Source organism: Neofelis nebulosa, chromosome 9 (assembly GCF_028018385.1).
Source record: "Neofelis nebulosa isolate mNeoNeb1 chromosome 9, mNeoNeb1.pri, whole genome shotgun sequence".
Lineage (NCBI taxonomy): Eukaryota > Metazoa > Chordata > Mammalia > Carnivora > Felidae > Neofelis > Neofelis nebulosa.
The window spans coordinates 135,774,673-135,796,852 of NC_080790.1; the positions used below are offsets into that span (position 1 = coordinate 135,774,673).

Sequence of the window (22,180 nt, forward strand, 5' to 3'; positions counted from 1 at the left end):
TCGACACCCAGCAGCACGGCTGGAGGGGACGTGCATTATGATCCAGGGGAGACCCCTTCCCGGCCCTTCCCGTCCTCTGGGGTGGCCGGCAATCCCCGTTGTTCCGCGGCTCGTCGACACATCACTGCGATTTCTGTCTCCACGGCCGCTTGGCTTTCTCCCTCGGTGTCTCTGTGTTTCTCCCTGGAAGTCATTGGATGGCATGTCCGTCCTAATCCCGTGTGACCTCGTCTTTACCCATCCTGTCTGCAAGGACCGTATTTCCAAATAAGCGCACATTTACAGGTGCCAGGGGTTAAGACTTTCACGTTTCATCTTTTGCGGGGGACACAGTTCAGGCCGTCGCACTTGCCCAAGACAGCACGTCGACGGAGTGGCAACATCGGGGTCCAAGCCCAGATCTGCCTGATTCTGGGGCCCCTACTCCGAACCACAACACCTTCGGTCCCTGAGCTCATCCCACAGAGAGACACCTGCTGTGGGCCGGGCCCTTGGGAGCTGGGTTCCATCCTGGCCTCGGGGAGCTCAGCCAAGCCGTGGAAGGACATAAGCAAAGGCCTGGAGGGGGACGTTGGAGGCCTGGTCTGTTAGGGGTGGGGCAACAGGTGGCCTTGTGTGAATGCACCGAACCCCTCCACACCCTTGTCGTCAGAAATGTCTGCGGTGACCCTGAGCGGCTTGAAGCCGGTGCAGTGTTGGTGCCCTGGGTCGCCTGCCCCGGACCCTGGACCCTGGGCATACGGGACCTGGGTCCAGTCTTGGACCCAAGATTCAACCACAGTGTGGGGATGACATTCTTCACTCCAACAACCTCCGAGGCCATTTCAAGGCTCAGAGTAGGACTTGGGCAGCATCGAGGTTTCGAGAAAAGGGGCCAGAAGCCCCCAAAGCCGCGAGATGTACGAGGAACACGGTCTCACCTAGAGCACGTGCAGAAGGAAGCAACCCTACCAGCCCCTTGAATTTGGACTGGCGGCCACCAGCCTGTGAGAGATCAAATACCTGTTGTTTTAAGCCAGCCCATTTGTGGGACTTCCGTACGGCAGCCTTGGGACATTAACTGAAGTGTGAAGGAGGAAAGCGAAGCTGGGAGTTGACAGGGAGTGACAGGGAGGACCACAGTTTGGGGTGAATGGCACAGGCATCAGTGAGAGAAGCCGAGTGGGCCAGGGCACATCCGGGAGAAGAGCATCGCAAGTGCAAAGGCCCTGAGGCAGAGGCTTGGGGGAGGTGGGGGAGGGGAAGGAGGTGCCACGGAAGCAGAGTGAGTGACAAGGGTGACAAGGAGGGAAGGAGGGCTCAGCGGGCCAGCTCACGTGGCGCAGGCCAGCAGAGAGACTTCAGTTTTTACTCCAAGCTTTTAAAATCATTTCTTAAGTATTCTGCTGCTTTTCAAAATAGCAGCTTTCCTGAGATAGAATTTACATGCCCTAAAGCTCAACTTCTTTCAAGTGGACACTTCAGGGTGGTTTAGTACATTCGTGGAGTCGCACGACCCCCATCGCTGTCTTGAGGATATTTTCGTCACCACGAAGGAAACCCCATCCTTTTCCTCCCAATTTGATAGGAGGCCGTCGGAGTGTTCGAGAAAGGAGCCGCAGGAACTGACTTTCACTTCAGGATTCCAGGTACGGGGTGCTGGGGTGGGTGAAGGCGGGACTGGGGGAAGCAGGATGACACAGGGAAAGCCGGAGGTGGCCTAGTTCAGGTGGTGAGAAGGACGAGATGAACGGTGGCCAGATTTTGAGAGCAGAACCAAGAGATCAGCTCTGAGGGGAAGAGAGAGAAGGAGAGGCATCATGATGATCCCCAAACTGAGCCCTCCAAAGGGATGAGCCAACATTGAAGGAGGTGCGACACTGTGGGAATGACAGGTGAGTAGGCAGGAGCTGGGGTTTTGAGGAGCGGTGCGGTTAGGATGCTTACGACCAGCCGGGTATTGAGACAGTCGCTGGATTTACCAGCCAGGTGTTGGGAAAGGCTCAGGCAGGAGGTGGAAATTCTGGAATCTTCTGCCCACGAGGCTGTTGGGCTCACCAAAGGGGTGAGAAAAGAGAAGGGATCCAAGGATGAGCCCTGAGGCTTTAGGAACAGCAGAGGAGCCTGGGAAGAAGCAACCAGAGACATGTGAAGAATGTTAACAGTCATTTAACTCTGAGTTGCTGCATTATGGGTGATTTTTTTTCATCTCTTACCAGGACTTACTACAATGAAAATGTATCACTTTCATAAACTTCTAAAAACCAATTCCTTATAAAATGAATTCTTTCATGGACACCTATGAGATTATCTGCTCAGCATCCCATTTCTGGGAATAGAGATTCTCTGTACTCCGCATGCCCCGCCTATCACCACGGAAGCAGCATATTATCATACGATTCTGACTTCCTAGTTTTCTTTGATTGGTCCAGAAATGGGCATGGGATCCAAGCTGAGCCAATCAGAGTCCTTCCCTGGGAAATGCTCTCTGTGCACCTGCCTGGTAAAATATAAACCTTGGAAGCTGTCGACAGCTAGGAGAAGCCGAGGAAGGGAGTCTTTCTACAAAGAAAAGAATGAGGCAGATGTGCAGAGAGGGGAGGAGCTTGAGCCCTGACTTGGGTTCCCGTCGCTGCCTGTTGCCCTTGCAGCCAGCCTTCTACCGGCTTCCTCTGGCGTCTGAAGCTGGTGAAGGTTGAGTTTAATCACTCGAGACCAAGGGGCCTGGCGACCACAGCGCAAGTCCGTGTTCATCCGCGTATGCTGCACCCGCCACATGTCAGGCATGGGGGAAAGGTCTACACTGGCCTCTAGGGGTTTATCTTCCAGTTGCATTCAGACCTCCGGCCTCAGGGCTCTTACAGTCTGGACTTGGGGGTCCACAAACTTCAAAAGGATGAAAAACCTTTGTCCCATCTTCTCTTGGGCTCTCCAACTCCTGAGGCGGTGCTTGCTGTCCTGCCAATGTCGACGTGTGCCAAATTCAGTGCCAGTCGCCAGGATCGGGCAGAGGTGCCACGTGTTCGCTCACCAATCGCCGGCTGAGCCCAGGCTGCATCACGAGGAGCGGATGTGCGTCCCCAGACCCACCTCACTAATCAGCAATGAGGCCCGGCCCTTCACCACTCCCCAGGGATTCCACCGGAGCTGCTGGTCCGGACCCCTGCTCCTGCTCTTGCGGGTTCCCCTGACCCAGCGCCACTCCCTTGAACCCACGGGACAGACTGGGATGCTTGTTCCGAGCCTGTATGTCACAAGCCCAAGATCGGGCGTCCGACAGCCAGGGGGCACCCGTCCGGTCTTTGAGGTCTCGGGGACTCAATTTCCTTTGCTGAAAACACGAGGCTGCTCCGCTCTCTGCCCAGAGGCCACGTGAGGTCACACCTGTGAACGCGGCCCAGGTGTCCCTCTGCTGTTCGCTTGGAGTAAAGCTCGGACTCGGTTTCTTGAGCACTGAGGTGATGCAAAGAATTCCTGTAATCCCTTCACACACGCGCACCAATGCTAACACTTTGTTCTTTCTGTCTGTCTCCATCTCAGTACACACGCACACACGCACGCACACGCACTCTGTATTACGAACTACTTGGGAGAGATCACAACTCCTCGTCCCATTACTTTAGTGCAAGACGTCGTAAGATCAAAGACACCCTCCTCCATGCAGTGCAACTGCCAGATTCAGAAAACAGAACCTCGACACAAGACCCTGACCTACGGGCCACATCCAGGTCCTGCTTATTGTCTCAGTGAAGAGCTTTTATGGCCATGCTCCCCCCGGGAACCCATCCTCCCCCTGGGGACCCCATCCTCCCCCGGGGACCCCATCCTCCCCCGGGGACCCCATCCTCCCCCTGGGGACCCCATCCTCCCCCGGGGACCCCATCCTCCCCCAGGGGACCCCATCCTCCCCTGGGGACCCCATCCTCCCCCCGGGAGCCCATCCTCCCCCTGGGGACCCCATCCTCCCCCTGGGGACCCCATCCTCCCCCCGGGGACCCCATCCTCCCCCCGGGAACCCATCCTCCCCCCAGGGACCCCATCCTCCCCCCGGGAACCCATCCTCCCCCCGGGGACCCCATCCTCCCCCCGGGAACCCATCCTCCCCCCGGGGACCCCATCCTCCCCCAGGGACCCCATCTTCCCCCAGGGACGCCATCTTCCCCCAGGGAACACATCTTACCCTGGGACCCCAGCCTCCCCCGGGGACCCCATACTCCCCCCTGGCACTCCATCTTCCCCCAGGGACGCCATCTTCCCCCAGGGACGCCATCTTCCCCCAGGGAACCCATCTTACCCCAGGGACCCATCCTCCCCCGGGGACCCCATCCTCCCCCGGGGACCCCATCCTCCCCCCTGGGGACCCCATCCTCCCCCCGGGAACCCATCCTCCCCCCAGGGACCCCATCCTCCCCCCGGGAACCCATCCTCCCCCCGGGGACCCCATCCTCCCCCCGGGGACCCCATCCTCCCCCAGGGACCCCATCTTCCCCCAGGGACGCCATCTTCCCCCAGGGAACCCATCTTACCCTGGGGCCCCAGCCTCCCCCGGGGACCCCATACTCCCCCCTGGCACTCCATCTTCCCCCAGGGACGCCATCTTCCCCCAGGGAACCCATCCTCCCCCTGGGGACCCCATCCTCCCCCAGGGACCCCATCTTCCTCCAGGGACGCCATCTTCCCCCAGGGAACCCATCTTACCCTGGGACCCCAGCCTCCCCGCGGGGACCCCATACTCCCCCCTGGCACTCCATCTTCCCCCAGGGACGCCATCTTCCCCCAGGGAACCCATCTTACCCTGGGGCCCCATCCTCCCCCGGGGACCCCATCCTCCCCCCGGAGACCCCATCCTCCCCCCGGGGACCCCATCCTCCCCCCGGGAACCCATCCTCCCCCTGGGGACCCCATCCTCCCCCTGGGGACCCCATCTTCCCCCAGGGACCCCATCTTCCCCCAGGGACGCCATCTTCCCCCAGGGAACCCATCTTACCCTGGGACCCCAGCCTCCCCCGGGGACCCCATACTCCCCCCTGGCACTCCATCTTCCCCCAGGGACGCCATCTTCCCCCAGGGAACCCATCTTACCCTGGGACCCCAGCCTCCCCCGGGGACCCCATACTCCCCCCTGGCACTCCATCTTCCCCCAGGGATGCCATCTTCCCCCAGGGACCCCATCCTCCCCCAGGGACCCCATCTTCCCCCAGGGACGCCATCTTCCCCCAGGGAACCCATCTTACCCTGGGACCCCAGCCTCCCCCGGGGACCCCATACTCCCCCCTGGCACTCCATCTTCCCCCAGGGACGCCATCTTCCCCCAGGGACCCCATCCTCCCCCAGGGACCCCCATCTTCCCCCAGGGGACTCCATCCTCCCCCGGGGACCCCATCTTCCCCCAGGGACCCCACCTTCCCCCAGGGAACCCATCCTCCCCCCGGGACCCCATCCTCCCCCCGGGACCACATCCTCCCCCGGGGATCTCATCTTCCCCCAGGACCCCAGCCAGGCTCAGGCAATGCCTTCAGTGGCCCTGTCTCTTTGGTCTCCTTCAATCTGATCGATTCTGGGTGTTTGCCGACACTGACATCTTTGAAGAGGACAGGCAGGGGACATGACAGCTGAGCGTCGTCTGGCTCCCACGTGTGTCTCATTCAGCAGTTATTCTGACTGTACATCCCACTCTGTCCAGGCCACACTGTTTGCATCTGTTGGTGGTAATTATACTCCCACCCCTGTAGGGGGTTGGCTGGTGCCCCGCCCCCCCCGAAGATCTGTCTACACTCCGAGCCCTGGGGCCTGTGAATGTGGCTTTGTTTGGAAACAAAGGTCTTTGCAGATATAATTAAGGATCTCGAGATGAGATGAGATCATCCTGGATTATCTAGGTGGACCTTGAATCCAAAGTGTCCTTATAGGAGACATACCACAGAGAGAAGCAGAGGAGGAGGCCACGTGAAGACTGGAGACTGGAGAGATGTGCCCACAAGGCAGGGAGGCCTGGAGCCACCAGTAGCTGGAGGAGACAAAGAATTTCTCCCCTAGACCTTGGGTGGGAGCCTGGCCCTGTGGAAACCTTGATCTTGGACTTTTGGCTTTGGAACTGGGAGGGAGTGCATTTGTTATCTTAAGTCACCCAGGTTGTAGTAATTTGTTACACAGACACTGGGGCACGAGTTCAACTCCCCTTGTCTCAAAACACCGCTTCTACGGTCACCTATCCCACAATGTCTTTCACGAAGTTGAATGTCGAATGTTGATTGACAGCGGGCATAATCCAGCCCCCAAGGGCGGCGGGCCACCTGTCATTCAGACTGGGGACTTGAAGGGGTATGGAAGGGTACCAAGGAGTGACCCAGGGGAGGAGACACGAGGGGGAGAACGTGTGCATTGGGCAGTGAGAACACACGACCTGGGAAGTGTCCCCTCCCCCATTCTGGCGGCAGCAGTCACAGCCAAGGACATGTCAGGACATCTTGGCCATCCTCGGAAGCCCCTGGCATTTGGGTGGCCCTTGAGCGAGGGGAGGCCAGCTCTCCCACCGCTGGGAGCTCGGAAGGCTTGGGCCCTGCGGGACTCAGAACGGGGCAGGGAACAGAGCCATCTCAATTCAGGTGCGGGCCACCACCTGGGAGGCTGCTGGCAACGACCAGAGTCGGCGATCAGAGTCAGAGGGTGCTCGGGACAGGTTTTTCCACCGCGTCTGGAGGAAGCTGGGTCGGAGTGGAGCTAGGCGGCTCGCAGGCTGTGGGTGGTCGGTGAGGCCGGGAGCAGGACGGGGGTTTCCCAGCCCCCACGCCCAGACAGGGGGCACTCAGGGACACCACCCTCAGCGGTGCAAAGCCTGGTTTCACTTTGCACCCACCCTCCCATCCGCGGGAACACCCTGCCTGGGGGCGGGGGGTGCAGTATCGGCAGCACTGGGAGCAATCCTGTGGCTTCAGGGAGGGGTTCTTTCTTCTTTTAGTCTTTTGACTTATTTTGGTTTTAATTTTAATAAAAAGGGAACAGAAAAATCCTTAATGAACTGTGGGAAGCCCTTCTTTTGTAGTGAGCACAAGAGCCGGTGGAGATCCTGGGGCGGCTGGGATGGGTCTGCCTCCGCTTTACGGAAAAGTCCCTGGCGTGTTGTTAACATCGCAAGACCCCAGCGCGTCAGGCCAGGGCAGTGATCCCCTCCCCAGGGATCTGCTCAGCTCCTGGCCTCATCCCCAGCCGGACACCGGCAGCGGACCGTGTCATCAGTGGGAGGTTTAACTTACCCGCTGGCTTTGCCCCCACCCTCACCCCGAAATGAGAGCCCGCGGGCTCAGGAGCCAACGTCAAGGGACGGTGGTCAGCGGTCCCAGCCGAAAGAGCTGGAAAGAGAGAAGACGAGTGCCTTCACTCTTTCACACTCTAGTTCCAAGAATCGCATGGGTTTATGGAGCCACCGCTGCGGGCTGGGTGCCTTCCCGGGAGAGTGTTGCATCAGGATGCTTTCAGTTGCAAATAACAGACACGTCTAACCTCCCTGAGTTGAAACCCTCAGGGAGTCTGCGTGCCTCTCATCCCAGGACGGCCCCCGGGAGGCAGCCCCACCGCTGGCGAATCCCACAGCTCGCAGACGGCACAGAGCACCCGGGTTCTTTTCGCCTCGCCCCTCCGCTCCCCCAAACGGGCTCCCCCGGGGTCTCCGCGAGGCCGCTACCCCCTCAGCGCGCAGGTGCAAAAGGGCCCCGCCTTTCTGGGGGTCTTTACCAGACAGGGCGCCGCTCCCAGAAGGCGCCACCCCTCGTTGGCCAGCGCTGAGTCACGTGCCCAGCCCTAAACCAATCACCACCAAGGAGACCGTGACTCATTTACATGGCCCGGAAGCGCAGGCGCGGGCGGATCGCCTGCCTGAGAAGCGGTCCCCGCGCTGCGCCGGGGCTGTCGGGCCGGGAGCCTGGAGCGGGGTGGCCGCCAGCGGGGGCCGCTGCCATGACTTGTTTCATCTTCAAATAACAGGCGCCTCTCCTAACACGTGTTAGGGGCTGGAGGCTCAGCGGTAACGCAGACGGGGAGCAAAGCGCAGGGCGGGCCGCAGCCTCTGAGAACCCCCATCTGCCTGGAGCCGGTCGGATTTGCAAAGGCGGGAGGCTCTGATGGCCCGGACCGTCCTTCTGGCACACAGACCTGCCTTCTTCTAGTCCAGCCCTTGGTTTTCAACGGGAATGAGTTTGCACCCCCGGGGGACGTTTGTTGATGCCTGGAGACACTTGTGGTTTGAGGTGGGAGAAGAAGTTGCGAGTGGCATCTCGCTCAAAGAGGCGGGGTGCTGCTACACGCCCCCACAACGCACAGGACGGTGTCCCACAGTTATCTTGCCCCAGATGCCACCAGGGCCCAAGATGAGAAGCCAGGGTAGCGCAGGGATTTGTCACACGAGGCTGTGACCACAAATCTATGGGCTGCTTTTACTGATGGGCACTTTAGGAGATTTGTAGAAAATCGTGCTAACAGAATGCACATTTTGGCCTGAGAACATAATATCCAGAAGCAATCACACGCTGCCTTATCCTTACCCCTGGCCTTGCGCAAGCCATTCTGTGGAAAGCAACACCCCCACCCCCACCCCCACCCAACCATCGCCTTCCGAGTGCATGCCCGGCCTGGCTGCGGTACCTCTCCCCTGCAAGAAGGCATGGCTGACCGCTCAGACCTCAGTGCTCTGTTTACATGCCGGTTAGGCGTCAGTTGTGGGACAGCAGAGCAGACCCCACCTCACTGCTGCCCCTTTCTGTAAAACCCCATACGCTTGCTAGGTTATCTTTGCAGGCTCTCTGCCCCCCCCCACCCATCAGGTGACTTGAGAGGGCACATCTCTCTCTGTAGTCAGAAGCATGCCTGCTCTGGGGTTGGGATGCAAATGCACGTTTGCCAATTAAATCATTGGCTTTATAAGGCAAAAATTGCATAAGTGGAAATTCCCACTGGGAAGTCAGCCATTTGCATACACGTCCGTGCCTGTGGGTTCGTACAACCTGGGCCAACTCACAGGCTGCAGCTGATTTCCTCTGGCGCGAAACACTGGTGTTTCTTCTCCGCACTGTATAAAATAAACCCAGTGAAGCCAAGAAAACCATGTGGGGAAGTAGGCAAGGAATAAACTTTGGACACCCTATCAGTTAGGAGACTTTCAGCATCAAGAAACAGATTTCTACTGGAAATGCTTTAAATAATACAAATCTTTGTAGTTTCACATCCTCAGGAGGAAGGGCGGTCACGCCAGACTGTTCATTCGGGGACTTGCTAACATCACCGACAGGATTCTTCTACCCTCTGTAGGTCCGCTGTGGTCCTCAGGCCCTTCTCCTGGAGGCACAAGAGGGCTGCACCAGCTCCAGCCATCACCTCACCAAACTCACCCAGATGCAGAGAAGAAAGGTTTCCATCTAGGGTCTCTCTTCTTTTTTTGAGTGTATTTTTAAGTTTATTTTGAGAGAGAGAGAGAGAGAGAGAGAGAGAGAGAGAGAATGAGCAGGGGAGGGGCAGAGAGTGAGGGAGAGAGAGAATCCCAAGCTGACTCTGCACTGTCAGCACAGAGCCCGACTCCGGGCTCGAACTCAGAACCAGGAGATCATGACCTGAGCCAAAATCAAGAGTCAAAAGCTCAACCGACTGAGCACCCAGGCGCCCCTAGGGTCTCTTTTTAAGACTAAGGAAACTTGTGGCCAGAATCCCTCCAGCAGACATCCCCCCGGGCTTATGGGCCAGAACCACAGCCCCAACCCCTTCCTAGCGACTGTTGGCAAGGGGGGTTGATAGTCTTGATTGGCTAAGATGAGGGGCTGGCAAACGACAGCCTGGGCGCTAAAGCCATCCGTCACCTGCTTATGTCAAAAGCCACACCCGTTCACTTACATATCGCCCACGGCTGCTTTCATACTACAGTGTCCGAGACCACACGGCTAAACTATTTACTAGATGGTCCCTTTCGGAAAAAGTTTGCTGCCCTGTGGTTCAGACTAACAAAGATCGATGCCGGAAAGGAAGGGACCAGCCCCGCGCACAGAGGCTTGTCCAGTGAGAGAGGGGATGGAGAGGAGGGAGGCGTGGTGTGGGTAGGAACCCAGTGATGTCTAGTGGGATCCCGCTTTGCCTCTTTGGGGAGCCCCTGCACATTCGCAGGCTCGGCTCCCCATCTGTCAGAGGTAAAACGCTTTGCCACAGCTGGTAGGATTAAATGAGGTGATAGACGGAAGGCACCTGGCACAAAATAGACCCTAGAGTGTTTTTGTTCCCTTCAGGAATGTTCTAATGGGTTTTCTGCTGTTAGGCTCACCCCAAAAGAGAGGCTGCCGAAGGGATTTGTGGTTTACTAATTGGAATCAAAACATCGCTTCTGCTCTCACAAACGTCAAATTACCCAAACTGGCTTTGGTTTTAGGAGCTTTTCTTAAAAGCAGAAAGGGCTGACAATAAAAACGCCAAAGGAAAGTTGTGCAACATGGCGATGGTGGGTGGCAGGGGTGTCTTTTCTTGGGGGTTTCAGAGTCCAGGGGTGTCTCCCTGCCTTGGAACGTTGCTGTGGGTTGGAAGTCGAGGCGGGGAGGGGGTGTGGGCTGGACGGGATGTAAGGCTGAGGATACGCACGGCAAGTATCGAAGGCTGGGGTCCCAACACTGCCCCCCAAGAATCTTTCTTAATATCACAGCCACCCCACGTATGGAGAAGAAATGACCGCCAAGCAAAATGCTTTCATTAACTGATTTATTTTCCTTTATTTAAAACAACAACAACAACAATCAAGAACACATGTATTGGCCACTGGGGGTTTCTGCCGCGACCAGAGACCCAGGGGCATAAGGCAGAGAGAACAGGCGGTGGGTTTAGACAGACCCCAATTTATATTCTAGTTCTTCACTCTTGGCCGCATACACCTGGGGCAGGAGACTGTGCCTCTCCGAGACTCAGTTTCCTCATCTGTAAAATGAAGACCAAAACAGTGCCTCCTTCCTAAGTTCTTGCAAGTATTTGATGAGAGCAATTCAGATTTAAACGGTGATCCAGTGTCCAGGACAGGGTCGCGTAGACAGTCCACACTGGACAGATATTAGCTCTTATATCAAGGTAGAATTAATGCCATGTCTCGGAAAAGGAGACTGAGACTCAGAGAGGTTAAGTAACTCGCCCGAGGACGCACAGCCAGGAAGCGGTAGGCCCAAGCTTGGCACACGGGTCTGAGCGGCTCTAAGCTGCCGGCAGGTAGACCCCAGGCTACGAGACCGCCGGACAGCCACGAGGACACCCGACTGAGCTGTGGTCCTTCCTGCCCCAGCGAAGAGGCGGGGGTTGTCCGCACTGTGTCGGCTCATCCTGGGAAATGGCCTTCTACTCTTCACAGCGCTGGCAGTAGGTCACAGGGGCACATGCCTGAGCCCACCTCAAGGTGGGGACCCGGAGGAATCACCCCCATCAAGAGGGAGGACCTCGGAGAGGCAGCCCCCAACAGCTGCGGGGAGCCGGGCAGAGCTCGCCACAGCCAGCAGAGGGCAGCAAATGCATCCGTAAGGGAGGGCGACCCAGGCCGGGAGCAGAGGAGGCCTCACGGCAGAGGCACCCACAGAGGGGTCCAGACCCGATGCGGGTGCCCTTTGTGCCCTGACATTGTGACAGCAGCGGGGATCCTCAGGGCCTTGACTAGGGCCAGGGCTGAGGGCTCTGCATGATCACCACAGGCCTCCCTGTCTCTGCAGCAGGCACTGGACTGTGGCCCAGCACGGACAGCATCTGGTCCCTCGGCGGGCCGGTGGCAGGGTCCGCATCCTAACCACACTGGGACTTCCGGCGAACCCCCGAGCGCAATGACAGTGTGGGTGCTGCAGGTGCACAGAGCCCCGGGTGCAAAAGCCCCAAATTCTCGTTTTAGAGATGCAGAGGCCGAGGTTTGCAGAGGGGACACGATGTACTCCGAGTGGTGGGCAGAATCGTGGCCCCCAATGAGGTCCACATCCCGATCCCTGGACCCTGTGACCGTGTCCACCTTGCACCCCAAAAGGGGACTGTGCAGATGTGATTCAGCCAAGGCCCGCGGGATGGGGAGACGGTCCTGGAGTGCTTGGGTGGCCCAGAGTCACCACGAGGGTCCTCAGAGGAGGCAGGCAGGGGTCAGAGTCAGAGAAGGCGACGTGCCCGTGGCAGCAGAGGCCGGAGTGACGCAGTGTGAGGAAAACGCTGGAGGCCGTTGCTGGCTGTGACAGTCGGGGCAAGGGGCCAGAATCCCAGGAATGAAGCAGCTTCTAGAACCTGGAAGAGGTCACCAGGATTGCCCTTCCTCTCCCTGTTGGCCAAAGTTCTCAAGCCTCCCCTCAACTCTGTCCCCACCCACCTGCCTCCTGGGAAGCCCCCATTCACTCACGCACACGTTCACTCAGCCACTCGTTCATTCCTTCAATGTATTTACTAAGCGCCTACTATGTGCCAGGCAATGCAATAGTGAACAAGACAGGCCGGTGGGGGAGGCAGACATTTGTGGTGTGTAGGGATGAGCCAGGGGCCCGGGACCCTGGAGAGCCTGGGGGCAGGAGGGATACCATGGAGGGCTTCCTGGAGGAGGGGAAGCCTTCAAAACTAGGAGCTAGGTAGCCAAGCAGGAAGGAGAGGGGAGATTTTGGTCTCCTCCAGTCATTCAAGAACCACATGCTGAGTGAGCACCTACTATGGCCTGGGCCGTAGGCTGGGAGCTGAGGATACAGTGACACCCTCTGGGATTCGGGGCTTAGCAGGGGAGACAGGCCAGGCAGGCAAGGTGTGAACACCTGCAGTGAGCACTGGGCAATACCGTGAAGGGGGCGCCATGGGTAGGGGACAGAGGACAGGGGGCCATGGGACAGGGGGCAGGGGACAGGGACAGGGGCTTCTCAGAGGTGCCAGGGGATCAGCCATGGCGAAAGCATAGGCTAAGGGGTAAAAAACCTGGGTTTAGACCCTGCTTGGACCCTCACCAGCCATAACCGTGGAAGTCGTTTAAATTCTCTGAATCTCGGTTTCCTCGTCTGTGAAATGGGAGTGACGCTAGTTACGTTCTTGTCGGTGACACAGCCCCTGACCCACAGTAGGTGCTCCAGAAAGCATTGCTGGGTGGATGAGTGAGGGGTAGGACGCATAGCTGTAGTAGGTGCAGCCTGCCCAGTAAACGGTGGCCATGTGGCTGCTGACGATGCCGACGACGACAGCGGTCTGTGTGCGAATTGTGACTCACGGGGAAGAGCGCGCAAAGACAGATGGCGTTTCCCAGCGGGTCTCCTGTTACAGGTTGAGACAACCCCACCCGGCCACCAGGGGGCGTGTGCGCACGCGCGTGCGCTCCCAGACCACGCTCACCCAAGCACAAGTTCACCCTCACACGCATCGGCGCACTCACACCCGGGCCTGCACGCACTCACACACATATCCCTACACGTTCACTCACACACACACACACAGTCACACGCACACCCCTTTCCAGGCGTGGACGGGCCCGTCCTGCTCCCCCCACCGGGAGCCCGCGTAGCCGCGCGGCGGACTCGTGGCCCCGGCGTGCCTGGTGGCCGCCGATCCCCGGCCCTGCCGGGAGGGCCCGCGACGGTGGCCTCGCCTGGGGACAGCCACTCGTGTCGTCCTCCCAGCAAACCCTGGGCGCTGGGGACCGCTCCGTCCTCCCTGCCCCGGAGGGAAACTGAGGCCCGGAGAGGTTAGGGGACGTGCTGGGAGGGGGGACTTCCAACCCCAGCGGTGTAACTGCAGCGCCGCCTCCTGCCTCTTGTACTAACTTGTCGCCCTCGGACAACACGCGATCAGGGGCCCGGCCGGCTCCGCAGTCCGGCCAGTCCGGCCAGGCCGCCCCTGTTCTCTCCTGCGCCCGGGTTCTCTCTGACTGTGGGTCCCTGTTCCCGCTGCTCTTTCGGTCTCGCTCTCTCTCCACCGCTGCCCCTCCCCCCGTGTGTCTGTGCGTCTCCCCATCACTGCGTCTGTCCGTCTGTCCGTCCCTGTGCCGCGTCCCCACACGTGCTTCCCCGGCCCCGGCCCCGCTCACCCTGTGGACGTATTTTGAAGTCCCTCATGGAAACTCAGTGTCCCTGGGTCTCTGAACTTTCCCTACAAGGTGGACCAAGTCCCAGGTCTTGGCGGAGGAGGAAGGGGGCCCAGCGGGGGCCCAGCGGGGGCCCGAGGGCACTGGCTGGAGTCGCCTGACCTGAGACTCTGCTGAAGGGCTCATCTCCGACCTCCAGGGCGCTCCCTGCCCTGGGCCACCCCGTCCCCCCCACCCCAAGCCCCAACCTTTCCCTTCAGACAACGGAGAGTGGGGGGCAAAGGGAGGCCTGGAATCAAGGGATTGTAAAATCATGCCCTGGAATTTGCTGGAAGCAGAAAAGCCCCCCATAAAAGTCTTCCAATCCCTCATATTTGATTTCACAAGCTGGTCGTCTAGGTAATTGTGGAGGGCGGCTTCCCCACCGGCCCCCCACCCCCACCCCGGGCATCAAAGTCTCGTCCCCACACACACATGCCCCTTTGCTCCCCAGGCACGTCCTGGTGGGTGGTCAGGAGGGGGCCAGCGAGGGCCAGACGGTGTTTCCTCTGCTTGCAGATGCCAGGCGCTAAGTGACAAAGTGCTGTCCATGGTTACTCTCTGGGAGAGGGTGGCCCTCCTGCCGGGTTCCCCTTCACTGTGGGACCCAGGGGCAGAGGCCGCAGACCCCAACAGTCGTCCTGGAGCTTGGTCAGCACCCTGGTCTGGGCTGCACTCTCCCATTTCTCTCTATAAAGGTTCTTCCTACCCCAGGGTCCCTCACCAGAATAAAAGTCCCTACTGCTCAGATGGCGTGGCAGCTTGTGACAGACGAGAGCAGGATGGGCCAGGGTGGGAGGGTCAGTCATCAGGTGCCACACAAGACAGGCTGTGAATCTCGGCTAAGCAAATCTGTTCACTCAAAAACTATTTCTTGAATGCCGGCTGGGAGCTGATGTATAAGTCGGCTGGTGGCTTATCTTCTCCGGGTCTTGTTTTCCTCGTCTGTAGAGTGGGGATATTGCTTGCCTCATGGGTTGCTGTAAGGATTAATTAGTTGTTCGTGGTAATCAAAATCAGCTCAAGGTCAGGCCTCAGTTCAAATCTCGGGCCCACCACTTACCCAATGGGGGTCGCGATGGTCAGTTGGATGTGTCAACTTGGTGAGCCCATAGCCCCCAGTCATTCACTTGATCGTTCATTTAGGCACTTGTAGGAAGTAGTGTGGAAGTAATTACAGTCTCCAAAATCATGTGACTTTCAGGTAGAGAGAGTGTCTTAGATGATCCAGGTGGGCCTGGTCTAATCAGTTGAAGGGCCTCAAGAACAGGGCTGAAGTGTTCCCGCAGAAACAACTCTGCCTGTGGACAGCAGCCCCACCTGGTGTCCAAGGACCCCGGCGCCTCCTGACGGCCTGACCCGCGGACTCCGACCTGCCTGGCCAGGCGCCCCCAGGCCCACGCCAGCTCCTTGCAAGAAATCCCTTATGATCGGTCTCCTACCGGTTCTGCTCCTCTGCTTGGACGCTGACCGACACGGGGAGTCCGGCAGTGTTGCTCTGCCTGCGCCCTCAGCTGTAAAAGGGGCGTAACAATCGCACATAAAACCGTAACGAAGACTAGAGTGTAACCAAACCCAGTCACTTTCTGGAACAGAGCACAGTAAGCTGCTCCCTTCCCCGGGGCCTTTGTGCCTCCTGTTCTCTCCGCCCGGAGTGCCTTTCCCCTGCTTCCACCCTTCGGAACGCACTTCGGCGTCACCTCCTCCGGGAAGGCTTCCCTGCCCACCTCGGCCGGAGGGTGCCCTACACTGTTCTGCCCATCTTATGCGTCACCCTGTTTAATTCTTTCTTGCTGCTCGCAGCGCAAATGACCTCACTGAATAGACTGGTTTATTTAGATCTGTTCAGATAGACTGGTTAGCTGGTTTATTGCCAGTCTCTTCTACTGACCCGGCGTTTCTTGGCTTTTTAAAAATTAATACTCGCCCCGGGGGCTTTTTAGGCATTTTCTTCTCATCATCTCCCACCCCCCTAGCGTCTCTGGGTAGAACGCCTCAACTCAGAGCCCGGCACGCGGTGTGCCATGTACGGTTTCTCTCCAAATCATCGTTCGCCACCTCTCCCCCGCCTCCTGCACCCCGGGCTTCTCCAACAAAGGAGTGGCGGCCCAACGACCGACAGTCACCGAGAGGGAAAGAGCAGAGGCGTGGAGGCCTCGGTCACCCACAGCCTGCAGTCCCTGCCTCTAGGCTGCAAGCAGGACCATCTCAGGGTGGGAAGGGGGCACCCTGCACCCTGGTCCTTTCCGTGTGCAAGTTGGGGGACGCATATTTCCCCACAGGACCAATTTTACAGAAAGGACGGACGAAGCTGGGTCCCCTTCCTGTTCTTCCCGGGACTCAAAACCTCATCCCCAGCCACGCCCCCAGCCACGCCCCTTCCTGTCACGTGGACGAGATGGCCTTAAGGTTGCCAGATAAAAATAACAGGCTGCACAATTAAACCTGAACTTCAGATAAGTGACAGATAGGTTTTTGTGTGTGTGTGTGTGTGTTTTAACATATTGGATGGGATATACTTACACTTAACAAGTAATTTGTTTATGTAAAAACCAAATGTAACTGGGAGTCCTGTGTTTTTTGGTTTGTTTTTTCTTTTTATTTATTTGTTAATGCTTATTTATTTATTTTTTTATTTTTATTTTTATTTTTTTTTTTCAACGTTTTTTTATTTATTTTTGGGACAGAGAGAGACAAAGCATGAACGGGGCAGGGGCAGAGAGAGAGGGAGACACAGAATCGGAAACAGGCTCCAGGCTCCGAGCCATCGGCCCAGAGCCTGACGCGGGGCTCGAACTCACGGACCGCGAGATCGTGACCTGGCTGAAGTCGGACGCTTAACCGACTGCGCCACCCAGGCGCCCCAATGCTTATTTATTTTTAAGAGAGAGAGAGAACAGGGGAGAGGCAGAGAAAGAGAGGGAGACACAGAATCCGAAGCAGGCTCCAGGCTCTGAGTCGTCAGCACAGAGCCCGACGCAGGACTTGAACCCATGAACTGCGGGATCGTGACCTGAGCCGAAGCCGGCTGCTTAACTGACTGAGCCACCCAGGTGCCCCCCTCCTGTGTTTTTAAATTTTTTATCATTATTTTTTTTTAACGTTTATTTATTTTTGAGAGAGAGAGACAGAGTGCCAGTGGGAGAGGGGCAGAGAGAGAAGGAGACACAGAATCTGAAGCCGGTTCCAGCCTCCGAGCTGTCAGCACCGAGCCAGACGCGGGTCGGAACCCACGAACTTCAAGATCATGACCTGACCTGAAGCCAGATACCCACCAACCGAGCCACCCAGGCGCCCCCCTCCCCCCAAGCTGTGTTTTTTATTTGTTACGTCTGGCAACCCTAAGTGGGCAGGACTGGCTACATAATTAATTATGAAGAATTCCAAGATGGTGACAGGAAGTTTTAAACCAAGCGTGAAGGAGACCTTTTCCTGAGTGTCTGAATCACATGCACGCCCACGAAGAGGCCACACCGGACCGTGACCATCTCCTTCCTGCCACAGGGAGGTAATGTTTTGGCTGCTCCCACTCCCTGCCAAGCCGGGCAGGGGATATGACCTTGACGGGTGACAGAATTCAAGTGACCTCCGGGAGCCCAGGAGCAAGAAAGTGAGCCCAAGCACGTTGATCGCCTACTCTGACTGCCCTGTAGTCTGATAGAGGAGAGTCAGCGTTTAACTGTATCTGTGCTTTCTATTTGAGTTGCTTCAAATCCCTCAGGAAAGCAGTTACATGACATCAATTCCCAAAGGAGCCAGCGGCCCGGGGCTAGGGAGGGGGCATGAGGCTTCCCCCGCTTCCTTAACGATTTAGTCCCCCCAAAATAAAATAAAGTGGTATTTTTAAGTTCATAAAAAATCAGTAAAATAAAAACAGATTCACTTTTCACAAAATAAAATAAAACAAATATGAGACCAAGAGGGCAGGTAACGCCCTCTCTGACCAAGGCGGCCATCGGGAATGCAGATATTCGTAACGTTAGTATCTAAAGTGTTACACAAAAGATGGGTGTGAATGGCACACTTGCTCTAACAGGCGTCCTGCTCTGTGGCCTGGACAGCTGACTGGACACAGGCTGGGCCTTTATGACTGGGACCGCTGCCTTCACACCCCACTTGGATGGCCATTAGGAGCAGGCGTTCGAGTACTCTCTGCTCAGTTTTAAGTGTTAACGTGGGCTTACCAGCTTTAGAGGTTAAACACTGCATAAAGATCCAGCATCATCCAGAATATGTAAAGAGCGCCTGCAACTCAACAACAAGAAGACCGACAACCCGACTGAAAAATGAGCAAAGGACTCCGGGGAAGGTGTACGGATGGCCAGCGCGCACACGGAGAGATGCTGCGTGTCCCCTGTCGTTAGGGACACGCAAGTCAAAGCCACAAAAGTGCACTCGCGAGGATGCGCTGTCATTTTTAAGAGCGGACAACAGCAGGCGACCGCAAAGGTGTAGAGAAATTGGAAACTCTTGTCCACTGCGGGTAGGAACGTGAGATGGTGCGGCCGCCGTGGAAAACAGTCTGGTGTTTCCTCAGAAGGTTAAGCCTAGAATTACCAGGTGAGCCTTCAGGTACATGCCCCAGACGACTGAAGACAGGTGCTCAGCTCGTACGTGCACAGGCACGTTCACAGCGGCACTGTTCGTAACAGTCACAAGGTGGAGCCAACCAGATGTCCAACAGCCGATGAACGGATAGATAAACCGCGGTGAATAAACACCGTAGAATATTACTCAGTCATAAAAATGAATGGGGCGTGAGACGGCTGCCACGTGGATGAACGTCGAAGGCAAGATGCAGAGCGAAAGAAGCCAGACAAAAACGGCCATATGCTGTAGGATCCCACTTATGTGAAATCTCCAGACTAGGGATGAACCCACAGGGACCTAAGGCACACTGGGGGTTGCCAGGGGCTGGAGGGAGAGGCGAATGGGGGGCATCTGCTTCACGGGTGCAGGGTTTCCTTTTGGGGGTAGTGAAAATGTTTCGCAACGAGATAGAGGTGGTGGTTGTACAACCTCACGAAGACGCTAAATACCAGTGGTTAAGTTTCTGTGTGAATTTCACCTCAATTGAAAAACAATAGACCCGGGGGGCGCCTGGGTGGCTCAGTCGGTTGAGCGTCCGACTTCAGCTCAGGTCATGATCTCGTGGTTCGTGAGTCCGAGCCCCACGTCGGGCTCTCTGCTGTCAGCACAGAGCCCGCTTCGGATCCTCTGTCCATTCCCCCCCTCCGTCTCTCCTCTGTTTGTGTGCTCTCTCTCTCTCTCTCTCTCAAAAATAAATAAACACTGGGGGGAGAAAAGAACTACGGGGCTGAGAACTGGGTGCAGGAGGTCAGTAACTACACGTTACAGGTCCTCTGGAATCTGAGGAACTGGGGCTCGGAGAAGCCAGGCCTGGATTTGGACCCAGACCCCAGACGACCCGGACAAGGCTCTGTCTACACCTCCGTCCCCTGTCCAGCTGCTGCTGTGGCCTGGAACACATCACTTGGCCTCAGTTTTCTCATCTATGATGTGGGCATTTCACTCTCAAACACCCCTTCTGCTTTTATTTCTCTTCCTGCATGCATCACATGTCTTGAAGGTGGGTTTATCAATCTGTATGTAGTAACCCATGTCCCATGTTTGGTTTTCAAACATGTCTTGGTAAGTCGGGGGGTTCCGGATGAGATAACCAGGATTAACCACGGGGTTGCGCGTCTCTTCTCCTACAGCTGATCCAACTTCCATTCCTCTCCCCTTTCACTCTAAGCGCTGGAAAAGCTAAGTTTTCCCTTTCCCAGACTCCTCTGCAGCCGCACGCCATCGTCTTGGCCAATGAAACATAAAGGAAAGTCCGCTGGGGTCCTGGGAAAACTTCTGATTTCCTGCTGAAAGGGACAGATGTCACTGGCATCACGTCTTCTTTCTTTCTTCCCGCCTTGCCTACTGATGTGATGCTTGGAGCTGCAGCAGCCATCTTGTGACCTGAAGGAAAAGGCCAAGAGAATCACTGAGGCATCAGCATCTCACATCGCCGAGCTGCTGCACCAATGGCAACCGCCCCCTTCCAGTCGTCTCGCTGTCTGAGCAAGAAAGAGCCCCAGGCTTCTGATCCTTGGAACAGCGTGAGAGCCCAGCTGATTCATAAGCGGCCCCTGACCAGTGTATTAGTTGGGATTCTTCTGATTCCAAGGGACAGAAACCCAACTCATGGTGGTGGCTTACGCCAAAAAAAAAAAAAAAAGGACTTTACTGGCTCATGTCATTGGAATGTGCAGGGGGTGGGTGGGCACCTGGCTTCAGACACGGCTGGAGATGAGGGTTTCTCCACATTGGCGGTACTGACATTTGGGGACTGGGTAAGTCTTTGATGTGAGTGCCGTCCAGTGAATCGTCGGGAGCTCAGCAACGACCCCGACCTCTGACCTCTACTCACTAGATGGTGAGTGGCGCCCCCCGCGCCCCCCACCCCTGCACTGCTCCAGATGTGACACACAAAAATGTCCCCAGACATCGCTACATGTCGACTGGAGGGCAAAACACCCCTTTGGAACCCATGACCAAGATCAAGTCTTCCAGACTGTCCATCTTTCCATGTCTCAGCTCTGGGACCTTCTGTGTGTTAACCTTGACCTCTCCTCCTGCAGGCAGCCTTCCTCTATGAAGGCAAAGAAGAGTCACCAGACTTGCCTCCCTCCGGGGAAAACAGAGCTGCTCCCTCCCCGCCCTCTCCTAGCAGTCCCAGGGCAGGATTCTGATTGGCTCCCCTAGGGTCACATGGCCTCCAGTGAACCCATGTCTGTATGGAGACAAATCAAATGGGGACATCTGCCGTATCTGACCTGGAGAGGGGGTGTGTTGTGGGGGGACAGGCTCACTGGGGCCAAGGAGAATGGCAGAAGTGTAGTTTCCCAGAGGAAAAATGGGCACCGTCAGAAAAAAACAACAGGGAGACAGACACTGGCACATAAAAAGAGTTGACACTCCTAACGCGAAAGTAGGCAAAGAGGCGGAACGGCAAGTAGGTTGACGTTTCTGTTGTCGTTGTTGTTTTGTTGTTGTTTTTGTGTTTTGTTTTTGTTTTTCTTAATTGAGACAGACTTCTCATAATTGACATTTCTTTTGCGTGTGTCTGTGTGTGATATGTTTTTTAAAAATTTTTTGTTTAACATGTATTCATTTTTGAGAGTGAGAGACACAGAGCATGAGTGGGGGAGGGGCAGAGAGACAGGGAGACCCAGAATCTGAAACAGGCTCCAGGCTCCGAGCTGTCGGCACAGAGCCCGACGCGGGGCTCGAACCCACGGACCGCGAGATCATGACCTGAGCCGAAGTCGGACGCTCCGCCGACGGAGCCCCCCAGGCGCCCCAACTGACATTTCTCAGTTGACACAGACTTCACGTGCCATAACGTCTGTCGTTTCAAAGCGTGCATTCAGTGGTTTTTAGCATGGTGACAAGGCTGTGCAGTCACCACACGATCTGGTTCCAGAACGTTCTCATCACCCCCCACAACAGTCCTTGTACCCACTAAGAGCCACCCCCATTCTTGCCCCGGTCCCCAGTGCAACTTCACACTTTAAACAACGGTAAATGTCATTGCAGATCGTACACCATTCCCATTGTGCTCCTCAAGGATTGAAGACACCTTAAGGGACCCCGCCATCGGCGTCCAATGGACACATTCTCCCTTTCTGATAGAGACAACCGCCGGCCTAGAAGATTTCTCGCGTCCGTGCCGGCCGCATAGACCTGGCGGTGTGTTATAAAGTGAGTCCCTTTGCGGCCAGCTGTGTCTAGCTGAAGGCCAGGCAGATGGAGTGTCTGTTCAGGCCAGACCCGGTGGTTGACCAGATCTCCGCCCAGAGCCACGTGCTGAGCTGACCCCAGAAGCCAGGAGGAAGGGACCGAAAGCTGAGTAAGAGGTCCCCCCGGGGCGTCACAGGGAGGGCTCCAAGTGGCGGGTCTTTAAGGCCAGGTTTACCTGGATTCAGATCCCTCCTCTTGCCTTCTGCGTGACCTTCATTTCTCTGGGGCTTAGTTTCTCATTCTCATCGTATCCCCACCTCTACAGACCACACTCTCAGGTCTGTTTCACAGAGGAAACTGAGGCTCAGACGGGGGAGCCGCTCACCAAAGATCACCGCC

At 56.8% G+C, this 22,180-nt stretch overlaps 1 protein-coding gene across 1 annotated transcript in view; it reads right to left on the bottom strand.

Moving 5' to 3' along the window:
• Positions 1 to 1,625: 1,625 nt before the first annotated feature.
• BMP7 (bone morphogenetic protein 7) overlaps positions 1,626 to 22,180 on the bottom strand; it is a 167,344-nt gene continuing 146,789 nt past the window's right edge. Inside the window, exon 7 of the mRNA XM_058686045.1 lies at positions 1,626 to 1,769. Within this exon, the coding sequence (XP_058542028.1) occupies positions 1,764 to 1,769 (6 nt within the window). The 3' untranslated portion in view covers positions 1,626 to 1,763. The remainder of the gene's footprint in view (positions 1,770 to 22,180) is intronic.